A 14,964-nucleotide genomic window follows, 5' to 3' on the forward strand; every position below is an offset into this window, starting at 1 on the left:
AAGCCTCTTGAAAAAGCCAAACCTTGACCCAGAATCTTTTTTTTTAAAACAAATAAAAATCGGCCTATATCGAATCTTCCATTCCTCTCAAAAATTTTTGAAAAGGCTGTTGCGCAGCAACTCACTGCCTTCCGGAAGACAAACAATGTATACGAAATGCTTCAGTCTGGTTTTAGACCCCATCATAGCACCGAGACTGCACTTGTGAAGGTGGTAAATGACCTTTTAATGGCGTCAGACCGAGGCTCTGCATCTGTCCTCGTGCTCCTAGACCTTCGTGCTACTTTTGATACCATTGATCACCACATTCTATTGGGGAACTCAATGAGGAGAGATTGGAAACCCAATCTTGTCTACACGGACAAGTTCTGGCCTGGTTTAGATCTTATCTGTCGGAAAGATATCAGTTTGTCTCTGTGAATGGATCGTCCTCTGACAAATCAACTGTACATTTCGGTGTTCCTCAAGGTTCCGTTTTAGGACCACTATTGTTTTCACCATACATTTTACCTGTTGGGGATGTCATTCGAAAACATAATGTCAACTTTCCCTGCTATGTGGATGACACAGGTGTACATTTCAATGAAACATGGTGAAGCCCCAAAATTGCCCTTGCTAGAAGCTTGTGTTTCAGACATAAGTGTCACAGGCCGGCTCATAGCCTGTGGCAAAAATGAGGGGACGCAAACAGGTATAGGCCAATTTAAAAAAGTTATTTATTATAAACAAACTATTAACTTTAAACTAAGAAAAGGGTATGAGGTGTGGAAGTATCATAATGTAAGGTGTATGTAAAGTACATGGATGTGTGAATCTGTGTGTGTGAATGACTGAGTGAAAACAATGCAAAACTACAAAATAGGTTCATACCTGGAGGAGCAGAGAGAGAGAAGTGATTAGTGACACAGTTTAAATACTTAGAGCCCAGGTGACTCCAATCACTGGTGACTCCAATCACTAACGACCCTCTGCCTGCAGGAGGAACCACCCCTGCACTGCAGAGGAGCCGTGACACCCCCCCTCCTTAAAATGAGGGTCCCAACCTCAACCCAACTTCCTCCAACATATTCAAAACAATTCAAATCCCCCCCCCCCCCCACACAAAAAAAAGGATACCAGTCCCGGCTCCTAGTAGTAGCCCCATGTCCCCCAACTGACCGTCCACCCCTCAAACTCTGCAGCCCTGGTACCTGGGGAGGAATTTAAGAGGAAAGAGGCACAGACAGCCCGTAGGGGTCAGCAGAGAGAAGATACAAACTCTGCAGCCCTGGCACCTGGGGAGGAATTTAAGAGGAAAGAGGAGCAGACAGCCCGTAGGGGGCAGCAGAGAGAAGAGGCGCAGACAGCCCGTAGGGGGCAGCAGAGAGAAGAGGCGCAGACAGCCCGTAGGGGGCAGCAGAGAGAAGATACAAACTAGGTAAAAGGAGCACGGGACTGAGCAGAAAAACAAGTGGGTTGTGGGTAACACAGTTAAAGGGGTCAAACCAGAACCGACATAAACCTCGAAGTTCTGTAAAGCCCAAATGAGACCTAAAGCCTCCTTTTCAATCACAGAATAGTTTGATACTTATTAAATTTCCGGGAGAAGAAACTGACTGGACATTGTTATCATTCTCCTGGAGAAGCACAGCCCCAGCGACGATTTGACTGGCGTCTACCTGCAATTTGAAAGGTTTCCTAAAATGTGGTGCTGCCAATACAGGTGCCAAACACAAAAGAGCCTTAACTGCATCAAATGCCTCTTGACACTGGGTGGACAAGATAAATTAAGCCTTGGCCTTCAACAGATTGGTCAGTGGGGACACTACTACTGAAAAGTTTTTACAGAAAGCACGGTAGTACCCCACCATTCCCAGGAAGCGCATCAGTTCTTTCTTTGTGGAGGGCTGTGGGAACTGCTTCACAGCCTGGACCTTGGCTTCCACGGGACAGACAAATCCCTGACCAACAACCTTGCCTAGGTATGTGACTGTAGCTTTGGCAAACTCGCATTTTGCCAAATTAATAGTCAACCTGGCCCACACCAGTCTTTCGAACAGGGCTTGCACTCTCCAAACATGCTCCTCCCAGGAGTCCGAGTAGACGACCATGTCGTCCAAATACACGGTATACCCTTCCAGACCTGAGACCACCCGATTCATTAGCCTCTGGAAGGTGGCTGGAGCATTCCGCAAGCCAAAAGGCATCACTGTATAAGAGAACAAACCAGACAGAGTTATAAAGGCAGCAATCTCACAAGCTCTTTTGGTAAGGGGTACTTGCCAATATCCCTTTAAAAGATCACATTTGCTAACATACTTTGCTGACCCAACTTGATCAATACAGTCCTCCATCCTAGGAAGAGGGTAAAGGTCTGCTTTAGTAACATTGTTAACTTTTCTATCATCAGTGCAAGGTCTAAAAGTAGAATCAGACTTTTTGACCAAAAGACAGGGTGAAGCCCAATTTGAACAACATGGCTCCGCAATACAATTGTCCAACATATACTGCACCTCTGTTTCCAGTTTCAATCTCTTCTCCTCAGATACACGATAAAATCTCCTTTTGATAGGCTTAGCATCTCCAATGTCTATATCATGCTCAATTAAGTGGGTTTGCGATGGAGTGTCTGTTAGAAATATGAATAAACAATATCCCCATTTTAAATAGAACTGTAACTAAGTAAACTTATACTCTGTTTTATTATATCTGATTAACAATATGAGTTCATAAGAAGGGATTGTATGACACAGACAAGGAGTAATTAAAGTTAATGAACACCATTCCAACCCGGAAGAAAGAAATGGGTTGTGGATTAAGTAAACAGATAAGGTAGTTAACCTATGGTTGAACCGACGAAACTTAGCTCTGGGGTGTTTTAGATAAGACAGTGAGTGCATTCCTAGGTTCTGTTAATTAGAACTGTCAGCTAAGTGGTGATCGATAATGTTGAGGGGTCAAAAGTGAATTCAGTTGTGTTGTGTGTCCTGTGTATGTGCTGGGGGGGTCAGAATGAACTCAGAATGAACCTTTAAAGTTCACTTTGACCAAGTCTGGAGGGGGAGATTCATTTTAGGAGCAATGAAATGACGTCATGTTATTGTATATAAACTGTTGCTCGTGGTAAAGTGGGAGCGCGCTCCGAGAATAAACTATGTTACCTATTATTGATAAGACTGGTCTCCGTCTATTTTATGCAAACAAGAATCTTACAACTTCTCATAAAATAGATTAAGGGAATTCAATTAATGAAAACACATTGGTATAATTAAATTACAGTAACAGTGTCAGAAAACAATACAGGGTAGTTTCTAATAAGAGCTATCAATTCATCACGTTTCTCAGAGTCTAAATGATCTACCAAAACCCCAAGGTTTTGCAAAGTCTGGGAGTTTTTCAACCGACCTTGTAAGACCTCATCCGAAACCCTAACGTCCTCCTCTTCTCCCCCTCCACCAAATTAAAACCACAAGATGCAGTGACTGGAGCAGCAGTCAACGCTGACCTCACCGCTGGAGGGCCTTCTACTTTGCTTAGATCCCGGGAGTGATAACATTTTAACAGGTTCACATGGCATAATTTAGAGGACTTCCTATGACTAGGGGTTTCAATGAGAGTTCAAATCTGACACTTTACGCAACACATTGAAAGGACCACAGTATTTTGCCTGAAAAGGTGAACTTACAAGAGGCAGAAGAGCAAATACACGATCACCGGGACTAAACTCACGCAACTCAGCCTGTCCGTCATATTTCAGTTTAATTTGCTGTTGAGAAGATTTTAGTTTATTTCGCCAGTTCACCAGCCCTATTCAACTTCCACCTAAAGCCATTTACATAGTTAATAAGGTTCTGAGGTGGTTCCTCAGGCAAGCAACCATCCTGCAACACTGCTAAAGGTCCACGCACCGTATGACCAAGCACTAAGTCATTTGGGCTAAACACTGCTTTCCTGCACTACTTCGCGAGCAGCTAGTAACAGCCAAGGTAACCCCTCCTCCCAATCTGCAGACAGTTCTGTACAGTATGCACAAAGCAAGGATTTTAAAGTTTGATGAAAACGTTCCAAAGCTCCCTGGCTCTGGGCATGGAACGCAGTAGACTTGTTGTGTTTAACTTTAAGCTGTTTGAGAACCTGAGCAAATAAATGGGAGGTAAAGTTAGATTTTTTTTCATGATTGTGTCCCACTTGTTGTTGATTCTTCACAAAAAAATACAGTTTTATATCTTTATGTTTGAAGCCTGAAATGTGGCAAAAGGTCGCAAAGTTCAAGGGGGCCGAATACTTTCGCAAGGCACTGTAACTACTGATTTTGAAGTTATGGTACGCAAGGACAAAGCTGCCGGATATCTGGTTGCTTGAAACATAACAGTTAATAAGTAGCTATGACCTGACTTGGACCTTGGTAAAGGCCCAACACAATCGATAATAATAGGCTCAAAAGGTTGCCATATTGCTGGTATTGGATACAAAGGTGCTGGCTATACAACCTGGTTTGGCTTGCTTGTGCGCTGACACATATCACAAGTTGTAATAGACTGAGATACATCCCACGTTAAACGTGGCCAGAAAAAAAGAACGAAGTATGCGATCATAAGTTTTACGAACACCCATATGACCTGCCACATCACCATGTGGAGTTTGAAGAAAATAACACTGAGCACTAATTCCTCACCACTGAATCAGGAACAACTTTATCAAACAGATCAGCCAAGTTAGTATCGGCCTTTTGCTCAGCCATCAATGAATCTCTAGAACTAGTCAACTGTTCTGTCTGGAGTTTGACCGGCAACTCAAGACTTTCTGGCTTACTCTCAATCTCCTTACGAGAGGCTGCGCGGGTAACCGCACAAACTGGAAATACCTCGGGAGACAAACAGTTTTGATCCCTCGATTCCCTTGCAGGTGACACTGAAGGTTGCTTCTTACAGATGTTTAGTTTGCCATCTGCCCACACCTTACTACCTTCCAAGACATTCCCCAAAATTATGTGGACTCCCTCTACTGGCAACTGGGGTCTAACCCCAACATCTACATCACCCTCTACCAGACCACATTTTAGGGTAACTTTATGTAAAAGGACAAGAGAATGGAACTAAACCCATACAATTACACAACTGCCAGTATCAGACTCTTTAGAGAACAGCAAAACATATTCCAGAATAAAATAAGCTAAAGCTCCAGTGTCTCTTAAGATCTTGATTGAAACATTTTGGTTGCCATCTACCAGGGACACTACACCATCTGAAATAAAGGCTGAAAAATCAGTGGGAAGACTGAGAAGCAAACTCAACTAGTGGCTGAAAAAGCTCACCCTTGTGGTCAGAGGCTGTAACAGGAGCTGCCATCACAGCAGGTTTATCTTGACATGACTTGTTTGATTTAAGCAGAGGACAATCTTTCTTCCAATGTCCTTCAACTAAACAGTAGCGACGGGTATTAGCATTAACCGGTGCTTTAAGTCCTCCAGACCCAAACTTCTGCTGAGGTCTTTGGAAAGAAGCCCCAGAAAAAGGTGACCTACTATTCCTAGGAGTAAAGTAATTTTTATGGCACATGTCACTGTTTGACTCAAAATGGCTTTTATGTGTTAGCCTGTACTCATCTGCAAGGATTGCTGCATCACTTGGAGACTTAACTTTACGTTCATTCATGTATGTAGCAACCTGGTCAGACACAGAATTTGTTGAACTGTTCTAACACAATCAAATTAGACAGACCCTCAAAAGTACTAACTTCAGAAGCTGTACACACACGATTAAATGCAGAAGTATATAGGGGTCAGCCAGAAGAGCCAAGGGAAAAGCTGCAGCTGGTCAAAAATAAAGATTGAGCGTTCAAACGATCGAAGAGGCCTGCCACTGATGTGATTCCAAAACACATAGTACACAGCCCAAATGTGCAAACGTTTGGCACGAAACCACTGAGCCATGGAAGGAGATCTTTACTGGCTGCTACTGTTGAAGATCAGGCATGATATGACAAAGCTTCTCACTGGCCAATCAGCACGATGCACCGGTTCCATTATTAATGTTATAATGACATAACATTGAAAGTTGTGCAATGTAACAGGAATATTTACACTGATGGATGCCACCCGTTAGATAAAATACGGAACGGTTTCCGGATTCGACCATATTAATGACCTAAGGCTCGTATTTCTGTGTGTTATTATGTTATAATTAAGTCTATGATTTGATAGAGCAGTCTGACTGAGCGATGGTGGGCACCAGCAGGCTCATAAGCATTCATTCAAACAGCACTTTCGTGCCAGCAGCTCTGTTGTTTATGACTTCAAGACTATCAACTCCGGAGATTAGGCTGGTGTAACGATGTGATGTGAAGTGGCTAGCTAGTTAGAGGGGTGCGCCTTAATAGTGTTTCAAACACCACTCACTCTGAGACTTGGAGTAGTCGTTCCCCTTCCTCTGTATGGTTAACGCTGCTTCGAGGTTGGCTGTTGTCGATTTGTTCCTGGTTCGAGCCCAGGTAGGAGCGAGGAGAGGAACGGAAGCTATACTGTTACACTGTCAATACTAAAGTGACTATAAGAACATCCAATAGTCAAAAGGTATATGAAATACAAATCGTATAGAGAGAAATAGTCCTATAATTCCTATAATAACTACAACCTAAAACTTCATACCTGGGAATATTGAAGACTTGTGTTAAAAGGAACCACCAGCTTTCATATGTTCTCATGTTCTGAGCAAGGAACTTAAACGTTAGCTTTCTTACAAAGCACATATTGCACTTTTACTTTCTTCTCCAACACTTTGTTTTTGCATTATTTAAACCAAATTGAACATGTTTCATTATTTATTTGAGGCTAAATGGATTTTATTGATGTATTATATTAAGTTAAAATAAGTGTTCATTCAGTATTGTTGTAATTGTCATTATTACAAATACATTTTCAAAATCGGCCGATTAATCGGTATCGGCTTTTTTTCCCCCGGCCCTCCAATAATCGGTATCGGCATTGAAAAAATCATAATCGGTCGACCTCTAATATCAAGACTGTTTCAAGAGCAGCTTTTTTCCATCTACGTAACATTGCAGAAATCAGACTCTTTGTGTCCATAAATGATGCAGAAAAATTTATTCATGCTTTTGTCACTTCTAGGTTAAACTACTGCAATGCTCTACTTTCCGGCTACCCGGATAAAGCACTAAATAAACTTCAGTTAGTGCAAAATACGGCTGCTAGAAACCTGACTAGAACTAAAAAATTTGATCATATTACTCCAGTGCTAGCCTCCCTACACTGGCTTCCTGTTAAGGCATGGGCTTATTTCAAGGTTTCACTGCTAACCTACAAAGCATTACATGGGCTTGCTCCTACCTTTCTTTCTGATTTGGTCCTGCCGTACATACCTAAACATACAGGTCAGTAGGTCATATGATTGAGTGTAGTCTGGCCCAGGAGTGTGAAGGTGAACGGAAAGGCTCTGGAGCAACGAACCGCCCTTGCTGTCTCTGCCTGGCCAGTTACCCTCTCTCCACTGGGATTCTCTGCCTCCAACCCTATTACAGGGGCTGAGTCACTGCTCTTCCATGCCGTCCCTAGGAGGGGTGCGTCACTTGAGTAGGTTGAGTCACTGTGCCGTGGCGGAGATCTTTGTGGGCTATACTCAGCCTTGTCTCAGGATGGTAAGTTGGTGGTTGAAGATATCCCTCTAGTGGTGTGGGGGCTGTGCTTTGGCAAAGTGGGTGGGGTTATATCCTGCCTGTTTGTCTGGGGGTATCATCGGATGGGGCCACAGTGTCTCCTGACCCCTCCTGTCTCAGCCTCCAGTATTTATTCTGCAGGAGTTTGTGTGTCGGGGGGCTAGGGTCAGTCTGTTATATCTGGAGTACTTCTCCGGTCTTATCCGGTGTCCTGTGTGAATTTAAGTATGCTCTCTCTAAGTCTCTCTTTCTCTCTGAGGACCTGAGCCCTAGGACCATGCCTCAGGACTACCTGGCATGATGACTCCTTGCTGTCCCCAGTCCACTTGGCTGTGCTGCTGCTTCAGTTTCAACTGTTCTGCCTGCGGCTATGGAACCCTGACCTGTTCACCGGACAGAGAGACAGCAGGAGTGGTAGAGATACTCTTAATGATTGGCTATGAAAAGCCAGCTGATATTTACTCCTGAGCTGCTGACTTATTGCACCCTCGACTACTGTGATGATGATGATTATTATTATTATTATTATACCTTGCTGGTCATTTATGAACATTTCAACATCTTGGCCATGTTCTGATATAATCTCCACCAGAAGAGGCCAGAAGCCAGAAGAGGACTGGCCACCCCTCATAGCCTGGTTCCTCTCTAGGTTTCTTCCTAGGTTTTGGCCTTTCTAGGGAGTTTTTCCTAGCCACCGTGCTTCTACACCTGCATTGCTTGCTGTTTGGGGTTTTAGGCTGGGTTTCTGTACAGCACTTTGAGATATCAGCTGATATAAGAAGGGCTTTATAAATAAATTAGATTTGAAGATTCTAGGCGAAATGCCAGGGGAATGGATTCTAAAGTTAACACATTTAAATATGGCCAAACACTCCTTGCAAACTCAGAAGGCCTTAGGGTTTGTTGAAATCATTAGATATGTTAAGTAGTTTTTTTTTTTTTATACATTTACATTTTATGGCATCTTATTCTGGAATGGAGTTCTAGAATGGACAAAAGAGGGGGTCACGAGGAATTAGAATAGGGGTTACCAAACCTAAAAATAACTTCATTTTTTTATGTGGTGCGGTGGTTATGGAGAACCACATGGGGAAAAGGAGACCAGTGAATCGTTAGACTTGGTGGAGAGATACTGTCGCCGTGTTGTGGGATTTATTGGAAGGGGTCTTTTTAATGCAGTTAAATTGGGTTTGCAGGATGATGGAAGTGTTTTGAAGAGGTATTTAAATGGTTTCCGGAGGACAGGGAGAGAAAAAAAAATCCTAATGAGAAATGATCTCATTATAAAGTAACGGAACAGTGGGATTTAATTATAAAATTAATGAGAAATCACCCGTCTTTATCAAAATTGTACCATTACTTTAGATTATTATTTCCGTAGGGAGTTATAATTCTAAGTTGATTAGTTATTTGAATTTGTTTATTTTTGATTTAACATGTTTATTTTGTTTTTTTGTCACATGAGCAAAAGTGGAAAATGACCAGTTCCCTGAGGTTCTGGTCTTTGTGGTACTTATACAGTGGTACTGTGTTCAGGCTGCACATAGAAAGGGAAGAATATGTTAATAAGGGATGACAGTTACTTCAAATGTATTGTGATATATGTATTGATGATTTCATGTGTTTTGATACAAACGCCACCAGATTGGGATCCTGGAGTGGGAATTCTGCGAGGGGTTAGGGTGCTAACTTCATGATCTGGAAACTCTTCCTAGAGGTCGCCAGTAGAATAAGGGAGTATGGACTACTTTAGAAAATGTTTTTTTAGCAGGAACGGTATGTTATGCTTTTTGACATTTGTCTTAGAGATGTTATTAAGAAAAGGTTAATGTCATAATTCGTCATATAGTCTAGGTTTGTCTAGTTTCCTGAAACAAATGTAATGAACTTAACTGTTATGATCTGTGCTTTTTGAGGTTATCATGGAAGGTAACGTCAGATTGTGTCTTAATGCATGGGAGGAATAATTTGAACATAGACCGTGTGTGTAAACCTCAAAACCCTCCCTAACCGGCTGAAGAAAGAGCGACAAAGGCAGGCAATGAGAGACAGTGACCTTTACCACTCCTATCTGAGTCCAAGCCATAAACCAGGGCTGGAGTGCTGAGAGCGTGTGTGGAGTGAGAGAGAGAGAGAACAAGCTCAGGTAAGAGACTCCTGTACGTGCGGGAAACGGAAGTATCGACTTGGATATTAAAATCGGGACATGATTAAGGGCCATGAAATGTGACAGGCAAAAGTTACAAGTGCCGTTGGGAAAATGAACTGTAAACGATATCTGAAGAAGACACGCTAGAATGATGAGTGCCGAGTGACGTAAAGGGGGGAGGGGGGGCTACCAGGCTACTCATGACAGGAAAAGAGGGACAAAGGGGGGCTGTATTGAGAAGAGTTGTGACCAACAATAAAAAGTTGTTAATAAATGTATGTTCTAACAGGGATGATCTGTGCTAGGTTGATAAACTGGAATTAGAGCCCTAGACTCAAAGTCAGCACTGAGTTCTGTCATTCTACATTCGGGTTGGATAATTTATAAAATGTTTTAGTTGTGATTGGGGTACAGCGAGAGAGAGGATTGCTAAAGCACGATGAGGGGTAGGGGCGCTGATAACATTCATTTGGCCGAGAGTCTCCAGAAATGTTTCTCTAAGTGTCATCCTGAGGGGAGGTGGTTTGTGTTGGGGGTGGGGGGGGGGGGGGGGGGGGGGAATGGATGACAGCTTGGGACGACCATGAGAGTCTCCAGAAACATTTCTCTAAGTGTCATTCTGAGGGGAGGTGGTTTGTGTTGGGGGAAATGGATGACAGCTTGGAGGGGGGGTGGATGACAGCTTGGAGGGGGGGTGGATGACAGCTTGGAGGGGAGGAATGGATGACAGCTTGGAGGGGGGCTGGATGACAGCTTGGAGGGGGCTGGATGACAGCTTGGGGGGGGGGGAAATGGATGACAGCTTGGAGGGGGGCTGGATGACAGCTTGGAGGGGGGCTGGATGACAGCTTGGGGGGAATGGATGACAGCTTGGAGGGGGGCTGGATAACAGCTTGGAGGGGGGCTGGATGACAGCTTGGAGGGGGAGGGGGTGGGGAAATGGATGACAGCTTGGGACGACCACGGAAGTTTTTAGTTTTACCCTGTATTCAGAGTTTTAATGTTACATCGCATCAATGAGTGGTGCTAAGTTATTAAACATGTACTTTCTCTCTTTCGTTTTCAAGCCAATATGTTTTTAGGTTTCGTGGAACATGAGGGTGTTCATTGTTCCAGAGGAGGGAATTATGTATATTGACTAACTGATTTGAGAATGTGTTAGTATGTATATAACTGTAGAAAATGCATTAGGAGTAGTGACTAGTGTGTTATGGGTTAGATGTAGTGATAGAGGAGTATAGTGTGTTACGGGTTAGATGTAATGATAGAGTATAGCTTACCACTATTTTCAATGGATAGTACGATAATTATAAGCCGAAGTCCTCCCAAATTGCAGTTCCTAGGTCTTCCACTAGATGTCAGTCTTTAGAAAGCGTTTCAGGCTGTTTTTTGGAAAAATGACCCAGAAATTATAGTTATTCTAGGTGGCTCCCATTTTGGCTGTAGTGTTTCCAAGCGCGTGGAGGAAAGCGCATTCTTTCTTATTTATCTCCCGTAATGAACATACTATTCTCCGTTTTAAATTTTATAGTTTATTTGCGTATTAGGATACCTAAGGTTTGATTATAAACGTTGTTTGACTTGTTTGGAAAAGTTTATTGGTAACGTTTGGGATTAATTTTGTATGCATTTTGAAGGAGTGAAACTGGGTGGATTATTGACTGAAGCGCGCCAGCTAAACTGAGTTTTTATGGATATAAAGATGAACATTATTGAACAAAAGGACCATTTGTGATGTAACTGGGACCTATTGGAGTGCCAACAGAAGAAGATCAAAGGTAAGGCATTTTTATATCGCTATTTCTGACTTTCGTGTCGCACCTGCCTGGTTGAAATATGATTTTCATGTGTTTGTATGCTGGGCGCTGTCCTCAGATAATCGCATGGTTTGCTTTCGCCGTAAAGCCTTTTTGAAATCTGACACGGCGGCTGGATGAACAAGAAGTTAAGCTTTATTTTGATGTATAACACGTTTTCAAGGATGTTAAATATTTGAATTTAGTATTTTTGAATTACGCGCTCTGCAATTTCACTGGATATTGGCCAGGTGGGAGGCTACCGTCCCACCTACCCTAGAAAGATTACAGAGTTCTTCTGTCCAGTGTCTGTTCTTTTGACTATCTTAATCTTTTCATTGGTCAGTCTGAGATATGGCTTTTTCTTTGCAACTCTGCCTAGAAGGCCAACAAACCCGGAGTCGCCTCTTCACTGTTGACGTTGAAACTGGTGTTTTGCGGGTACGATTTAATGAAGCTGCCAGTTGAGGACTTGAGGCGTCTTTCTCAAACTAGACACTCTAATGTACTTGTCGTATTGCTCAGTTATGCACCGGGGGCCTCCCACTCCTCTTTCTATTCTGGTTATTGCCAGTTTGTGCTGTTCTGTGAAGGGAGTAGTACACAGCATTGTACAATATCTTAATGGCAATTTCTCACATGGAATAGCCTTAATTTCTCAGAACAAGAATAGACTGAGGAGTTTCAGAAGAAAGTTATTTGTTTCTGACCATTTTGTAATCGAACCCACAAATGCTGATGCTCCAGATACTCAACTAGTCTAAAGAACAGTTGTATTGCTTCTTTAAATCAGGACAACAGTTTTCAGCTGTGCTAACAGAATTGCAAAAGGGTTTTCGGATGATCAATTATCCTTTTAAAATGATAAACTTGGATTAGCTATTACAACGTGCCATTGGAACACAGGAGTGATGTTTGCTGATAATGGGCCTCTGTACACCTATGTAGATAGTCCATTACAAATCAGCCGTTTCCAGCTACAAGAGTAATTTACAACATTAACAATGTTTGCACTGTATTTCTGATCAATTTGATGTTATTTCAAATGGACAAAAGAAAGTGATTTTCTTTCAAAAACAAGGACACTTCTAAGTGACCCCAAAGTTTTGAATGGTAGTATAACACACTGTATATTGTATCAAAAACAATTTTATTGATTTCGATATGGGCAATTCCATACAAGATCGGCCAAAATATTTTGGGCACCTATAGGGCATTCCATACGGGAGTGACACAAAGATATTTATAATGTTTTGGATCTTCCTGAAATGAAATCCATAGAAAGGTCCTTTGGGTTTAATTTCAATGGATTTCATTTCAGGAAGATCCAAAACATTATAAATATCTTTGTGTCACTCCCGTATGGAATGCCCTATAGGTGCCCATTTCTACTAAATAGATTGACTGGGTACCAGGAAGAAGAGAAAACCAGCTGACACTGATTTTTGTTAATAGGCATTACATGCAATTAAACCATGTGAGCTTCATACATACATACCGATGTCCTCCAGGCTCATGACTTGTCCTGAGGTGGTGGGGAGGACAGTCTGGGCAGGAAGCCCCCTCTCGTGCAGGAAGGTCATGGCATGAGTCTGCAGCTCCAGCAGAGTGGGGTTCTGACTGTCCTCAGAGTTCATTACCTTCAGGACGTACTCTTTGTCCTCACTGACCACCAAGTGGAAGTTCTGGTCATCGTAGCTGGGCAGCGGGTGAATCTGGGACGGCGTCAAGTCAAAGAGCCTCTTCACTAGCTCAGACACCTGTAGATGGCTGAGGTTTGGTTTAGATTCCGCTAATGCCATTGATGCTACAGAGAAGGAATGCAAAGAAAAAAAGGTCACGACGGGGGTGTAATCATTAGTCCAAATTAGTTTAAAACAAGAGTTTCTATTGGACCAATTCAGGTAGGTCCCTCCCCGTTTCGTTCCATTTCCGTTCCACAGTTTAAGAAATGTTCTGGAACAGAATTGACGTAATGAATATTTTGGTTGTGACACATATATATACATACAGTGCCTTGCGAAAGTATTCGGCCCCCTTGAACTTTGCGACCTTTTGCCACATTTCAGGCTTCAAACATAAAGATATAAAACTGTATTTTTTTTGTGAAGAATCAACAACAAGTGGGACACAATCATGAAGTGGAATGACATTTATTGGATACTTCAAACTTTTTTAACAAATCAAAAACTGAATTTTACAAAATTATTCAGCCCCCTTAAGTTAATACTTTGTAGCGCCACCTTTTGCTGCGATTACAGCTGTAAGTCGCTTGGGGTATGTCTCTATCAGTTTTGCACATCGAGAGACTGACATTTTTTCCCATTCCTCCTTGCAAAACAGCTCGAGCTCAGTGAGGTTGGATGGAGAGTATTTGTGAACAGCAGTTTTCAGTTCTTTCCACAGATTCTCGATTGGATTCAGGTCTGGACATTGACTTGGCCATTCTAACACCTGGATATGTTTATTTTTGAACCATTCCATTGTAGATTTTGCTTTATGTTTTGGATCATTGTCTTGTTGGAAGACAAATCTCCGTCCCAGTCTCAGGTCTTTTGCAGACTCCATCAGGTTTTCTTCCAGAATGGTCCTGTATTTGGCTCCATCCATCTTCCCATCTATTTTAACCATCTTCCCTGTCCCTGCTGAAGAAAAGCAGGCCCAAACCATGATGCTGCCACCACCATGTTTGACAGTGGGGATGGTGTTCAGGGTGATGAGCTGTGTTGCTTTTACGCCAAACATAACGTTTTGCATTGTTGCCAAAAAGTTCAATTTTGGTTTCATCTGACCAGAGCACCTTCTTCCACATGTTTGGTGTGTCTCCCAGGTGGCTTGTGGCAAACTTTAAACAACACTTTTTATGGATATCTTTAAGAAATGGCCTTCTTCGTGCCACTCTTCCATAAAGGCCAGATTTGTGCAATATACAACTGATTGTTGTCCTATGGACAGAGTCTCCCACCTCAGCTGTAGATCTCTGCAGTTCATCCAGAGTGATCATGGGCCTCTTGGCTGCATCTCTGATCAGTCTTCTCCTTGTATGAGCTGAAAGTTTAGAGGGACGGCCAGGTCTTGGTAGATTTGCAGTGGTCTGATACTCCTTCCATTTCAATATTATCACTTGCACAGTGCTCCTTGGGATGTTTAAAGCTTGGGAAATCTTTTTGTATCCAAATCCGGCTTTAAACTTCTTCACAACAGTATCTCGGACCTGCCTGGTGTGTTCCTTGTTCTTCATGATGCTCTCTGCGCTTTTAACGGACCTCTGAGACTATCACAGTGCAGGTGCATTTATACGGAGACTTGATTACACACAGGTGGATTGTATTTATCATCATTAGTCATTTAGGTCAACATTGGATCATT

The 14,964-nt window shown here is 42.5% G+C and overlaps 1 protein-coding gene across 1 annotated transcript in view; it reads right to left on the reverse strand.

Moving 5' to 3' along the window:
- Positions 1–14,964, reverse strand: part of hykk.2 (hydroxylysine kinase, tandem duplicate 2) — a 35,288-nt gene that overhangs the window by 17,323 nt on the left and 3,001 nt on the right. The window contains exon 2 of the mRNA XM_031822351.1: positions 13,094–13,402. Coding sequence (XP_031678211.1) covers positions 13,094–13,397 — 304 coding nt within the window. The 5' untranslated portion in view covers positions 13,398–13,402. The remainder of the gene's footprint in view (positions 1–13,093; positions 13,403–14,964) is intronic.

Source organism: Oncorhynchus kisutch, linkage group LG4, assembly GCF_002021735.2.
Source record: "Oncorhynchus kisutch isolate 150728-3 linkage group LG4, Okis_V2, whole genome shotgun sequence".
NCBI classification, from domain to species: Eukaryota; Metazoa; Chordata; class Actinopteri; order Salmoniformes; family Salmonidae; genus Oncorhynchus; species Oncorhynchus kisutch.